At 45.5% G+C, this 15,037-nt stretch overlaps 1 protein-coding gene across 1 annotated transcript; it reads right to left on the reverse strand.

The window, feature by feature from the left end:
- Positions 1–2,695: 2,695 nt before the first annotated feature.
- Positions 2,696–9,015, reverse strand: LOC123739893 (twisted gastrulation protein homolog 1-A; the record flags this gene model as incomplete). The annotated part of the gene is made up of 3 exons (XM_045713936.1): positions 2,696–3,138; positions 5,081–5,341; positions 8,883–9,015. Coding segments are annotated over 3 exons (576 nt in total), but the record flags the coding sequence as incomplete, so codon positions are not given.
- Between the last annotated feature and the right edge of the window lie 6,022 nt (positions 9,016–15,037).

The following is a 15,037-nucleotide window of genomic DNA, read 5'->3' on the forward strand; positions in this document are numbered from 1 at the left end:
AGTAGGCACAACAGCGCCTCTTCAACCTCAGGAGGCTGAATAAAGTTGGCTTGTCACGTAAAATGCTCACAAACATTTACAGATGTACAACTGAGAGCATCCTGTATCACCGCCTGGTATGGCAACTGCACCGCCCACAACCGCAGGACTCTCCAGAGAGGGGTTTGGTTTTCCCAATGCATCACTGGGGGAACACTGCCTGCCCTCAGGACACCCACACTACCCGATGTCACAGGAAGACCAAAAATATATCAAGGACATCAACCACCCGAGCCACGGCCTGTTCACCCCGCTATCATCCAGAAGGCGAGGTCATCAAAGCTGCAACTGCACATGGGGACAAAGATCATACTTTTTTGGAGAAATGTCCTCTGGTCTGATGAAACAAAAATATAACTGTTTGGCCATAATGACCATCGTTATGTTTGGAGGTAAAAGAGGGAGGCTTGCAAGCCGAAGAACACCATCCCAATCGTAAAGCACGGGGGGGTGGCAGCATCATGTTGTGGGGGTGCTTTGCTGCAGGAGGGACTGGTGCACTTCACAAAATAGATGGCATCATGAGGCAGGAGAATTATGTGGATAAATTGAATCAACATCTCAAGACATCAATCAGGAAGTTAAAGCTTGGTCACATTGAGTGTATGTAAACTTCTGACCCACTGGGAATGTGATGAAATAAATAAAAAGCTGAAATAAATCAATCATTCTCTCTACTATTATTCTGACATTTCACATTCTTAAAATAAAGTAGTGATCCTAACTGACTTAAAACAGGGAATTTTAACTAGGATTAAATGTCAGGAATCGTAAAAAACTGAGTTTAAATGTGTACTTGGCTAAGGTGTATGTAAACTTCCCACTTCAACTGTAAGTAGTACTCAACCATATTAATAGCTAGAATATTTATATTTGATCAGATACATTATGAAAATGGCTGTCAGCTTTTTACTCAAAGGTGGTCTTCGTCGTGTTTTGTGTTGTTTATTTGACTTCTACAGATCTAACAACCTCCGCACACACGGCTGCGAAGTGTTCATGTGATTCCATATCAATAAAAGACAGACAAAGCTCCATTGTATGGTTGGATACATCCACAGACCGCTGATTGTTCTCGCCAGTTAAGTACAGCATCAGTGGCAAGGCAGACACCCAACCATCTGCAAACTTCTCTGGCACTAAAACAAATAGGAGAGGGATAGCGGGAGAGAGTGTGCGTGACTCAATGTGTGGATGTGTGTGTAAGTGTAGCAGTAAAAAAATAAATAAATACCACAGTGGTTCCCTTTGCTGAAACACGTGGGAACCAGAATGGTGTAATATCAACAGTGTTTCCTTAGGAAATGATGTACTTCCTGTCACAATACCACTAGGCTACGATTTAAGAGTGGGAGACTGGATACCCATGACACACTGTAGTCGTCTTAAAACTATAGCCAGTAACTTAGCATTTTACTTAAAAAAAATAAAAATAAAAAATGATTGGTTGGCTAGCTAGCTAACATTAGCCTGATTTGTTTATTGAGAAAAGTGGCATTTAAATGTTTAAACTATACTGTGTACAAGGTGTTGGTCTGAATTAGATGTCAATCAATTCCAAAACAACACAATTTTGGTTACAACTGTATTATAAAAGTATTGTGTGTTCGGTGAAAATAACATGAGGTTTATATTGTTATATTACGCCAGAGTAGAAAAGGTTAAACTTACTACAAACCATACCAAGTCAACAAACACATTTTATTTGGCACGAGATGTGAATTTAGGGGACGATTATTATTAAAAAAACAACAAGGCTCTAGTAAAAACATTATATATTTTTTAAACATCTAAAATATACAACATACACAGAATAAAATAAAACAAATCAGTAAAAAGGAAAATATTTGACGTCATTCACTCTCATGAAAGAAACACACATCAGTCAGATAAATTCAGTCAGCTAGCTCCGATGGTTAAAATGAATATTGGACCTTGTCAGTCAGTCTTCTCATGTTTGGTCAGCAGTGGCACCAGAAACCTTTCATTGGGGTAGGCTAAGGGGTAGGCTAAGGGGTAGGCTAAGGGGTAGGCTAAGGGGGTAGGCTAAGGGGGTAGGCTAAGGGGTGAAGGCTAAGGGGTAGGCTAAGGGTAGGCTAAGGGGGTAGGCTAAGGGGGTAGGCTAAGGGGTAGGCTAAGGGGTAGGCTAAGGGGGTAGGCTAAGGGGTAGGCTAAGGGGTAGGCTAAGGGGGTAGGCTAAGGGGTAGGCTAAGGGGTAGGCTAAGGGGTAGGCTAAGGGGGTAGGCTAAGGGGTAGGCTAAGGGGTAGGCTTAGGGGGTAGGCTAAGGGGGTAGCCTAAGGGGGTAGGCTAAGGGGTAGGCTAAGGGGTAGGCTAAGGGGTAGGCTAAGGGGTAGGCTAAGGGGTAGGCTAAGGGGGTAGGCTAAGGGGGTAGGCTTAGGGGTAGGCTAAGGGGGTAGCCTAAGGGGGTAGGCTAAGGGGTAGGCTAAGGGGGTAGGCTAAGGGGGTAGGCTAAGGGGTAGGCTAAGGGGTAGGCTTAGGGGGTAGGCCTAAGGGGCAGCCTAAGGGGTAGGCTAAGGGGGTAGGCTAAGGGGGTAGGCTAAGGGGTAGGCTAAGGGGGTAGGCTAAGGGGTAGGCTAAGGGGTAGGCTAAGGGGGGAGGCTAAGGGGGTAGGCTAAGGGGTAGGCTAAGGGGTAGGCTAAGGGGGTAGGCTAAAGGGGTAGGCTAAGGGTAGGCTAAGGGGGGTAGGCTAAGGGGTAGGCTAAGGGGTAGGCTAAGGGGTAGGCTAAGGGGTAGGCTAAGGGTGCCTGTAATATATGATGTACTAATACAATATTTTTTGGGGGTGCTAGGCTATTTTGAGGAGGCTTAAGCATCGTCTAGCCCCTCTCTGGAGCCGCCCATTGGTTTGGTCCATATATTTGGTACCAGTCTCCACCACCATGGAGTCGTCAGTCTTCAGAACAGACAGTTCATGCACTTAACAGCCTTGCTGCCGTAGTCCAGACACTCCGGGCCGACGCACTGACAGCAGGCGTTGTGAAACCAGCGGTACTTCGACCCTCCCATCGACTCACAGTATAGTTTACACTGGCGGATGGATACGCAGTCGTCAAAGTAGACCACCGTACACATGTTATCTGGCGGACAAGGGAGGAAGGTGGAGGGATACAGAGAGAAAAATAGGGCACAGGTCAGTTCTCTCAGTAACCACATCTTTAAAGCATAACTAGTAATCCCATGAATACATATTTAAATCCGTAGTTACCTGCTAAAAACGGTCATCATTAACCTGCCAATGTTTTTCTTAGGGTTTGCTTTGATGACTGAGGACTGAGGACAATGGGTGTGCTGCTAACACTAAGTGTGACCATGTGTTCTAGGCTACGTCCCAATTGGCACCTACTCCCTATGCAGTGCACTACTTTTCTTTGGGCCCTGGTCAAAAGTGGTTCACTACATAGGGACTAGGGTACCAATTGGGACGCACCTCTAGTGTTTGTAATGAGTTAACAGCTGGGCACTGTGGTGGGAACCAACCAACGCTCTCATATTTAACCAATGTGGCGTCTCAGGAAACTCATGAGTGCAGTGTCTTTTTTTTTTTCTCTATAAGAGCTGGATCATAGGTTCAGGACCAAACCAGAGCGAGGAGAGAAGAGAAGGAAACTAGAGGGAGGAGGAGAGAAGAGAAGGAAACTAGAGGGAGGAGGAGAGAAGAGAAGGAAACTAGAGGGAGGAGGAGAGAAGAGAAGGAAACTAGAGGGAGGAGGAGAGAAGAGGAAGAATGGGAGGAGAGAGAAGAGAGATGAGGAGGAACAGGAGGAGAGAGAAGAGAGAGAAGAGGAAGAATGGGAGGAGAGAGAAGAGAGAGAAGAGGAAGAATGGGAGGAGAGAGAAGAGAGATGAGGAGGAGAGAGAAGAGAGAAGAGGAAGAACGGGAGGAGGAGGAGAGAGAGAAGAGGAGAGGAGAGGAGAGAGAAGAGGAGGAGAGGAGGGAGAAGAGGAGGAGAGGAGAGAGAAGAGGAGGAGAGAAGGAGAGAGAGAGAGAGAAGAGGAAGAATGGGAGGATGATTATGAGGAACGGGAGGAGGAGGGGGAGGAAGAGAGAAGAGGAGGAGAGGAGGAGGAGGGAAAAATACTCTTTCAACCCAGACCAGGCGGTCCACGTCACCAACACCATCCCTCCAGACTGAACACAACATCCGACTTGGTGTTTCTCCTCTAGTGGGAAGAAATGTAGTGTAAACTAACCACTCTGTGTTTTACACCATCGTCTAAACAGGGTCTACACAGGTTTCACTGCAAGGAAGTTCAACTGTCTCTGTAATGACGACGGTGTTTCATTCATAGAAATGGAATCTATCATACTATTCTATTCATATGGTTCCACAGTCTATTCATTCTACTGATATGGTTCCACAGTCTATTCATTCTATTGATATGGTTCCACAGTCTATTCATTCTATTGATATGGTTCCACAGTCTATTCATTCTACTGATATGGTTCCACAGTCTATTCATTCTACTGATATGGTTCCACAGTCTATTCATTCTACTGATATGGTTCCACAGTCTATTCATTCTACTGATATGGTTCCAGTCTATTCATTCTATTGATATGGTTCCACAGTCTATTCATTCTATTGATATGGTTCCACAGTCTATTCATTCTATTGATATGGTTCCACAGTCTATTCATTCTATTGATATGGTTCCACAGTCTATTCATTCTATTGATATGGTTCCACAGTCTATTCATTCTACTGATATGGTTCCACAGTCTATTCATTCTACTGATATGGTTCCACAGTCTATTCATTCTATTGATATGGTTCCACAGTCTATTCATTCTACTGATATGGTTCCACAGTCTATTCATTCTACTGATATGGTTCCACAGTCTATTCATTCTACTGATATGGTTCCACAGTCCATTCATTCTACTCATATGGTTCCACAGTCTATTCATTCTACTCATATGGTTCCACAGTCTATTCATTCTACTCATATGGTTCCACAGTCTTAATTCTATTAATATGGTTCCACAGTCTAATCATTCTAGTTCTATGGTTTCGCTACCTTGAATGTCGTAGTTGCCGTGGATGCTGTTGGCGGGGAGAGATATGTTCTGGTGCTGGTCGTCAAGCGTCTCTAGGAAGGAGACCAGGTTCTCATGGTGAGATAGTTCCTCGGCAACGGGGAAGGACACCACCATCATGTTGATAGGGGCGTCGCCCTCCGTGAGGGCTCGGAACAGCGAGGGGATTGGTCGATGGAGTTCCTCCACTGTGCTCTTGGAGGTGGCCGGAGTATCACTGTAGTTCTTAGGGTTACACATCCCTGAGAGAGGCACAGAGAGAGAGGCACAAGAGAGAGAGAGAGGCACAGAGCGAGAGAGGCACAGAGCGAGAGAGGCACAGAGCGAGAGAGGCACAGAGCGAGAGAGAGGCACAGAGCGAGAGAGAGGCACAGAGCGAGAGAGGCACAGAGAGAGAGAGGCACAGAGAGAGAGGGGCACAGAGAGAGAGGGGCACAGAGAGAGAGGGGCACAGAGCGAGAGAGAGACACAGAGCGAGAGAGGCACAGAGCGAGAGAGGCACAGAGCGAGAGAGAGGCACAGAGCGAGAGAGAGGCACAGAGCGAGAGAGGCACAGAGAGAGAGAGGCACAGAGAGAGAGAGGCACAGAGCGAGAGAGAGGCACAGAGAGAGAGGCACAGAGAGAGAGAGAGGCACAGAGAGAGAGAGGCACAGAGAGAGAGAGGCACAGAGAGAGAGAGAGGCACAGAGAGAGAGAGAGGCACAGAGAGAGAGAGAGGCACAGAGAGAGAGAGAGGCACAGAGAGAGAGAGAGGCACAGAGAGAGAGAGGCACAGAGAGAGAGCGAGGGAGGGAGAGTTTATCAATAATAACTTTTAAAAGGTTACATACCTGTAAGGGAACTATTTGTATTGGAAAGGAAAATGCATATCCATACCAGTTCATTACCAATAATTAATGAAGCAATAAGGCCTAAAGGGTGTGCGGTATATGGCCAATATACCACGGCTAAGGGCTGTTCTTAAGCGCGACGCAACACGGAGTGCCTGGATACAGCTCTTAGCCGTGGTATATTGGCCATATACAGTTGAAGTCGGAAGTTTACATACACCTTAGACAAATACATTCAGTTTTTCACAATTCCTGACATTTAATCCTAGTAACAATTCCCTGTCTTAGGTCAATTAGAATCACCACTTTATTTTAAGAATGTGAAATGTAGGAATAATAGTAGAGAGAATTATTTATTTCAGCTTTTATTTCTTTCATCACATTCCCAGATGGTCAGAAGTTTACATACACTCAATTAGTATTTGGTAGCATTGCCTTTAAATTGTTTAACTTGGGTCAAACGTTTCGGGTAGCCTTCCACAAGCTTCCCACAATAAGTTGGGTGAATTTTGGCCCATTCCTCCTGACAGAGCTGGTGTAACTGAGTCAGGTTTGTAGGCCTCCTTGCTCGCACACAGTTTTTCAGTTATGCCCACAAATTTTCTATAGGATTGAGGTCAGGGCTTTGTGATGGCTACTCCAATACCTTACTTTGTTGTCCTTAAGCCATTTTGCCACAACTTTGGAAGTATGCTTGGGGTCATTGTCCATTTGCAAGACCCATTTGTGACCAAGCTTTAACTTCCTGATTGATGTCTTGAAATGTTGCTTCAATATATCCACATAATTTTCCCGTCTCATGATGCCATCTATTTTGTGAAGTGCACCAGTCCCTCCTGCAGCAAAGCACCCCCACAACATGATGCTGCCACCCCTGTGCTTCACGATTGGGATGGTGTTCTTCGGCTTGCAAGCCTCCCCCTTTTTCCTCCATACATAACGATGGTCATTATGGCCAAACAATTATATTTTTGTTTCATCAGAACAGAGGACATTTCTCCAAAAAGTACGATCTTTGTCCCCATGTGCAGTTGCAAACCGTAGTCTGGCTTTTTTTAAATGGCGGTTTTGGAGCAGTGGCTTCTTCCTTGCTGAGCGGCCTTTCAGGTTATGTCGACTCGTTTTACTGTGGATATAGATACTTTTGTACCTGTTTCCTCCAGCATCTTCACAAGGTCCTTTGCTGTTGTTCTGGGATTGATTTTCACTTTTCGCATCAAAGTACGTTCATCTCTAGGAGACAGAACGCTTCTCCTTCCTGAGCGGTATGATGGCTGCGTGGTCCCATGGGGTTTATACTTGCGTACTATTGTTTGTACAGATGAACCAGACTTGTGGAGGTCTACAAATTGTTTTCTAAGGTCTTGGCTGATTTCTTTTGATTTTCCTATGATGTCAAGCAAAGAGGCACTGAGTTTGAAGGTAGGCCTTGAAAGACATCCACAGGTACACCTCCAATTGACTGAAATGATGTCAATTAGCCTATCAGAAACTTTGAAAGCCATTACATCATTTTCTGGAATTTTCCAAGCTGTTTAAAGGCACAGTCAACTTAGTGTATGTAAACTTCTGACCCACTGGAATTGTGATACAGTGAATTACAAGTGAAATAATCTGTGTGTAAACAATTGTTGGAAAAATGACTTGTGTCATGTACAAAGTAGATGTCCTAACCGACTTGCCAAAACTATAGTTTGTCAACAAGAAATTTGTGGAGTGGTTGAAAAACGAGTTTTAATGACTCCAACCTAAGTGTATGTAAACTTCCGACTTCAACTGTAGGTATCACTAGTCACTTTAAATAACACCACTTTAATGTTTACATATCCTACATTACTCATCTCATATGTATATACTATACCATCTACTGCATCTTGCCTATGCCGCTCGGCCAACGCTCATCCATATATTTATATGGTGGTTGAAAAACGAGTTTTAATGACTCCAACCTAAGTGTATGTAAACTTCCGACTTCAGCTGAGGTGCCTCATCGCTGATTATTAACTTTTTAACAACGTAACAAGAGCAGTAAAAAATTAAATGCATTGCGGTCTGATATACCACGGCTGTCAGCCAACCAGCATTCAGGACTCGAACCACCCAGTTTTGTCACGTCCTGACCAGTAATAGGGGTTATTTGTTATTGTAGTTTGGTCAGGACGTGGCAGAGGGGTGTTTGTTTTATGTGGTTCGGGGTTTGTTGTGATATGTAATTATGTAAGAGGGGTGTTTGATTTATGTGTTCCGGGGTTTTTGGGTATTGTTCTGGTTTTGTATTTCTATGATTTTCTAGGTTGTGTATTTCTTTGTGTTGGCCTGGTATGGCTCTCAATCAGGAACAGCTGTACATTGTTGTTGCTGATTGGGAGTCATACTTAGGGAGCCCTGTTTTCACCTGTGGTTTGTGGGAAGTTGTTTTTGCACTGCTGTGTGTGTGTGTGTGTGTGTGTGTGTGTGTGTGTGTGTGTGTGTGTGTGTGTGTGTGTGTGTGTGTGTGTGTGTGTGTGTGTGTGTGTGTGTGTGTGTGTGTGTGTGTGTGTGTGTGTGTGTGTGTGTGTGTGTGTGTGTGTGGGTGTGGGCGTGGGCGTGGGTGCGGGCGCGGGCGCGTGCGCGCATATAGCCTGCATTACCGTTCGTTCGTTTCTTGTCTTGTTTTGTCAGTGTTCAAATAAATGTTAAAATGAGCACTAGACCCGCTGCGCCATTACATACAACGACCATTACCAGTTTATAATTCAGTATAATTCCATTCATTTTCCGAGTCCACTTCTAAACCAGCCTGTGCAGAAAACAACTTTGCAAAGTGCACTCAGTCATTTAAGTAACTCCACAGACATTCCTGTCTAATTGATGAGGCTGGTAACCACCATATTGTTTTTGACTGAGCTGCGGTATTGTTGTGTTTCATGAATAAAAACACACATATATTGTACTGTTTGAGATGTGACTCACCAACACAGTCACAGCAGTCCTCCCACAGTGTCCCCAGACAGAGCATACACTCCTTACAACATGAACAGTTCCCGTCGGATGGACGACACTGACACAGCTCCTGCAACACACACACACACACACACACAATAAACTACTGACAAGATACAGTATGTTGTTCTTAGAGCAGAGGTTTTTATAGTTTTCACAGACAGAACCAAGTCACTACAGAGATCTGTCTAGTGATACTGTCCCTGTACTGTCTAGTGTTACTGTCCCTGTACTGTCTAGTGTTACTGTCCCTGTACTGTCTAGTGTTACTGTCCCTGTACTGTCTAGTGTTACTGTCCAGTGTTGCTGTCTAGTGTTACTGTCTAGTGTTACTGTCCAGTGTTACTGTCTAGTGTTACTGTCCCTGTACTGTCCAGTGTTACTGTCCCTGTACTGTCCAGTGTTACTGTCTAGTGTTACTGTCCCTGTACTGTCTAGTGTTACTGTCCCTGTACTGTCTAGTGTTACTGTCCCTGTACTGTCCAGTGTTACTGTCCCTGTACTGTCCAGTGTTACTGTCTAGTGTTACTGTCCCTGTACTGTCTAGTGTTACTGTCCCTGTACTGTCTAGTGTTACTGTCCAGTGTTGCTGTCTAGTGTTACTGTCCCTGTACTGTCTAGTGTTACTGTCCAGTGTTACTGTCTAGTGTTACTGTCCCTGTACTGTCTAGTGTTACTGTCCCTGTACTGTCTAGTGTTACTGTCCAGTGTTGCTGTCTAGTGTTACTGTCTAGTGTTACTGTCCAGTGTTACTGTCTAGTGTTACTGTCCCTGTACTGTCTAGTGTTACTGTCCCTGTACTGTCCAGTGTTACTGTCCCTGTACTGTCCAGTGTTACTGTCCCTGTACTGTCCAGTGTTACTGTCTAGTGTTACTGTCCAGTGTTACTGTCCCTGTACTGTCCAGTGATACTGTCCCTGTACTGTCCAGTGTTACTGTCCCTGTACTGTCCAGTGTTACTGTCCCTGTACTGTCCAGTGTTACTGTCCCTGTACTGTCTAGTGTTACTGTCCAGTGTTACTGTCCCTGTACTGTCCAGTGATACTGTCCCTGTACTGTCCAGTGTTACTGTCCAGTGTTACTGTCCCTGTACTGTCCAGTGTTACTGTCCCTGTACTGTCTAGTGTAACTGTCCCTGTACTGTCTAGTGTTACTGTCCCTGTACTGTCTAGTGTTACTGTCCCTGTACTGTCCAGTGATACTGTCCCTGTACTGTCTAGTGTTACTGTCCCTGTACTGTCTAGTGTTACTGTCCAGTGTTACTGTCCCTGTACTGTCCAGTGATACTGTCCCTGTACTGTCCAGTGTTACTGTCCAGTGTTACTGTCCCTGTACTGTCCAGTGTTACTGTCCCTGTACTGTCTAGTGTAACTGTCCCTGTACTGTCTAGTGTTACTGTCCCTGTACTGTCTAGTGTTACTGTCCCTGTACTGTCCAGTGATACTGTCCCTGTACTGTCTAGTGTTACTGTCCCTGTACTGTCCAGTGTTACTGTCCAGTGTTACTGTCCCTGTACTGTCCAGTGATACTGTCCCTGTACTGTCTAGTGTTACTGTCCCTGTACTGTCCAGTGTTACTGTCCCTGTACTGTCCAGTGTTACTGTCCCTGTACTGTCTAGTGTTACTGTCCCTGTACTGTCTAGTGTTACTGTCCCTGTACTGTCTAGTGTTACTGTCTAGTGTTACTGTCCCGTTACTGTCCCTGTACTGTCTAGTGTTACTGTCCCTGTACTGTCCAGTGTTACTGTCCCTGTACTGTCCAGTGTTACTGTCCAGTGTTACTGTCCCTGTACTGTCCAGTGATACTGTCCCTGTACTGTCTAGTGTTACTGTCCCTGTACTGTCCAGTGTTACTGTCCAGTGTTACTGTCCCTGTACTGTCCAGTGATACTGTCCCTGTACTGTCTAGTGTTACTGTCCCTGTACTGTCTAGTGTTACTGTCCCTGTACTGTCTAGTGTTACTGTCCCTGTACTGTCTAGTGTTACTGTCTAGTGTTACTGTCCCTGTACTGTCCAGTGTTACTGTCCCTGTACTGTCTAGTGTTACTGTCCCTGTACTGTCTATTGTTAATGTCCCTGTACTGTCTAATGTTACTGTCCCTGTACTGTCTAATGTTACTGTCCCTGTACTGTCCAGTGATACTGTCCCTGTACTGTCCAGTGTTACTGTCCCTGTACTGTCTAGTGTTACTGTCCCTGTACTGTCTAGTGTTACTGTCTAGTGTTACTGTCCCTGTACTGTCTAGTGTTACTGTCCCTGTACTGTCTAGTGTTACTGTCCCTGTACTATCTAGTGTTACTGTCTAGTGTTACTGTCCCTGTACTGTCTAGTGTTACTGTCCCTGTACTGCCCAGTGTTACTGTCCCTGTACTGTCTAGTGTTACTGTCCCTGTACTGTCTAGTGATACTATCCCTGTACTGCCTCGTGTTACTGTCCCTGTACTGTCTAGTGTCCCTGTACTGTCTAGTGTAACTGTCCCTGTACTGTCTGGTGATACTGTCCCTGTACTGTCTAGTGATACTGTCCCTGTACTGTCCCTGTACTGTCTAGTGTTACTGTCCCTGTACTGTCCAGTGTTACTGTCCCTGTACTGTCCAGTGTTACTGTCCCTGTACTGTCTAGTGTCCCTGTACTGTCTAGTGTAACTGTCCCTGTACTGTCTAGTGATACTGTCCCTGTACTGTCTAGTGATACTGTCCCTGTACTGTCTAGTGATACTGTCCCTGTACTGTCTGGTGATACTGTCCCTGTACTGTCTAGTGATACTGTCCCTGTACTGTCCCTGTACTGTCTAGTGTTACTGTCCCTGTACTGTCCAGTGTTACTGTCCCTGTACTGCCTCGTGTTACTGTCCCTGTACTGTCTAGTGTCCCTGTACTGTCTAGTGTAACTGTCCCTGTACTGTCTAGTGATACTGTCCCTGTACTGTCTAGTGATACTGTCCCTGTACTGTCCCTGTACTGTCTAGTGTTACTGTCCCTGTACTGTCTAGTGTTACTGTCTAGTGTTACTGTCCCTGTACTGTCTAGTGTTACTGTCCCTGTACTGTCTAGTGTTACTGTCCCTGTACTGTCTAGTGTTACTGTCCCTGTACTGTCTAGTGTTACTGTCCCTGTACTGTCTAGTGTTACTGTCTAGTGTTACTGTCCCTGTACTGTCTAGTGTTACTGTCCCTGTACTGCCCAGTGTTACTGTCCCTGTACTGTCTAGTGTTACTGTCCCTGTACTGTCTAGTGTTACTGTCCCTGTACTGTCTAGTGTCCCTGTACTGTCTAGTGTAACTGTCCCTGTACTGTCTGGTGATACTGTCCCTGTACTGTCTAGTGATACTGTCCCTGTACTGTCCCTGTACTGTCTAGTGTTACTGTCCCTGTACTGTCCAGTGTTACTGTCCCTGTACTGCCTCGTGTTACTGTCCCTGTACTGTCTAGTGTCCCTGTACTGTCTAGTGTAACTGTCCCTGTACTGTCTAGTGATACTGTCCCTGTACTGTCTAGTGATACTGTCCCTGTACTGTCTAGTGATACTGTCCCTGTACTGTCTGGTGATACTGTCCCTGTACTGTCTAGTGATACTGTCCCTGTACTGTCCCTGTACTGTCTAGTGTTACTGTCCCTGTACTGTCCAGTGTTACTGTCCCTGTACTGCCTCGTGTTACTGTCCCTGTACTGTCTAGTGTCCCTGTACTGTCTAGTGTAACTGTCCCTGTACTGTCTAGTGATACTGTCCCTGTACTGTCTAGTGATACTGTCCCTGTACTGTCCCTGTACTGTCTAGTGTTACTGTCCCTGTACTGTCCAGTGTTACTGTCCCTGTACTGTCTAGTGTTACTGTCCCTGTACTGTCTAGTGTTACTGTCTAGTGTTACTGTCCCTGTACTGTCTAGTGTTACTGTCCCTGTTCTGTCTAGTGTTACTGTCCCTGTACTGCCCAGTGTTACTGTCCCTGTACTGTCTAGTGATACTGTCCCTGTACTGTCTAGTGATACTATCCCTGTACTGCCTCGTGTTACTGTCCCTGTACTGTCTAGTGTCCCTGTACTGTCTAGTGTTGCTGTCCAGTGTTACTGTCTAGTGTTACTGTCCCTGTACTGTCTAGAAACATTTCAGAAAAACAGCAGGTGTCTGTCCAGATTTACATTCCACTGTTAGAAATCAAACACAAACAGTCAAGCATTCATAACAGAGACCCTCTATTACTGGTCAGAGCAACTTCATATCACAGGGTATCTTCTCTAGGAAGGAGAACATAAACACATGATACTGTATGGTATCTTCTCTAGGAAGGAAGGAAGGAGAACATAAACACATGATACTGTATGGTATCTTCTCTAGGAAGGAAGGAAGGAGAACATAAACACATGATACTGTATGGTATCTTCTCTAGGGAGGAAGAAGTTTCAGTTGGACACGCTAGCCTCATGTCTGGTTAGGAGGAGAACATAAACACATGATACTGTATGGTATCTTCTCTAGGAAGGAAGGAAAGAGAACATAAACACATGATACTGTATGGTATCTTCTCTAGGAAGGAAGGAAAGAGAACATAAACACATGATACTGTATGGTATCTTCACTAGGAAGGAAGGAGAACATAAACACATGATACTGTATGGTATCTTCTCTAGGGAGGAAGGAGTTTCAGTTGGACACGCTAGCCTCATGTCTGGTTAGGAGGAGAACATAAACACATGATACTGTATGGTATCTTCTCTAGGAAGGAAGGAAAGAGAACATAAACACATGATACTGTATGGTATCTTCTCTAGGAAGGAAGGAAAGAGAACATAAATCAAATCAAATCAAATTTATTTTTATATAGCCCTTCGTACATCAGCTGATATTCTCAAAGTGCTGTACAGAAACCCAGCCTAAAACCCCAAACAGCAAGCAAAGCATGTGAAAGAAGCACGGTGGCTAGGAAAAACTCCCTAGGAAAAACTCCCTAGAAAGGCCAAAAACCTAGGAAGAAACCTAGAGAGGAACCAGGCTATGAGGGGTGGCCAGTCCTCTTCTGGCTGTGCAGGGTGGATATTAAAACAGAACATGGTCAAAATGTTAAAATGTTAAAATGTTCATAAATGACCAGCATGGTCAAATAATAATAATCATAGTAGTTGTCGAGGGTGCAACAAGCACGTCCGGTGAACAGGTCAGGGTTCCATAGCCGCAGGCAGAACAGTTGAAACTGGAGCAGCAGCACGGCCAGGTGGACTGGGGACAGCAAGGAGTCATCATACCAGGTAGTCCTGAGGCATGGTCCTAGGGCTCAGGTCCTCCGAGAGAAAGACAGAAAGAGAGAAAGAGAGAATTAGAGAGAGCATATTTAAATACACACAGGACACCGGATAAGACAAGAGAAATACTCCAGATGTAACAGACTGACCCTAGCCCCCGACACATAAACTACTGCAGCATAAATACTGGAGGCTGAGACAGGAGGGATCAGAAGACACTGTGGCCCCATCCGATGATACCCCGGACAGGGCCAAACAGGCAGGATATAACCCCACCCACTTTGCCAAAGCACAGCCCCCACACCACTAGAGGGATGTCTCCAACCACCAACTTACCGTCCTAAGACAAGGCCGAGTATAGCCCACAACGATCTCCGCCATGGCACAACCCAAAGGGGGGGCGCCAACCCAGACAGGAAGACCACGTCAGTGACTCAACCCACTCAAGTGACGCACCGCTCCCATGGACGGCATGGAAGAACACCAGTAGGCCAGTGACTCAGCCTCTGTAAAAGGGTTAGAGGCAGAGAATCCCAGTGGAAAGAGGGGAACCGGCAAGGCAGAGACAGCAAGGGCGGTTCGTTGCTCCAGCCTTTCCGTTCACCTTCACACTCCTGGGCCAGACTATACTTAATCATAGGACCTACTGAAGAGATAAGTCTTCAGTAAAGACTTAAAGGTTGAGACTGAGTCTCGTCTCTCACATTGGTAGGCAGACCATTCCATAAAAATGGAGCTCTATAGGAGAAAGCCCTACCTCCAGCCGTTTGCTTAGAAATTCTAGGGACAATTAGGAGGCCTGCGTCTTGTGACCGTAGCGTACGTGTAGGTATGTACGGCAGGACCAAATCGGAAAGATAGGTAGGAGCAAGCCCATGTAATGCTT

This window comes from Salmo salar, unplaced genomic scaffold (assembly GCF_905237065.1).
Source record: "Salmo salar unplaced genomic scaffold, Ssal_v3.1, whole genome shotgun sequence".
Classification (NCBI taxonomy): Eukaryota; Metazoa; Chordata; class Actinopteri; order Salmoniformes; family Salmonidae; genus Salmo; species Salmo salar.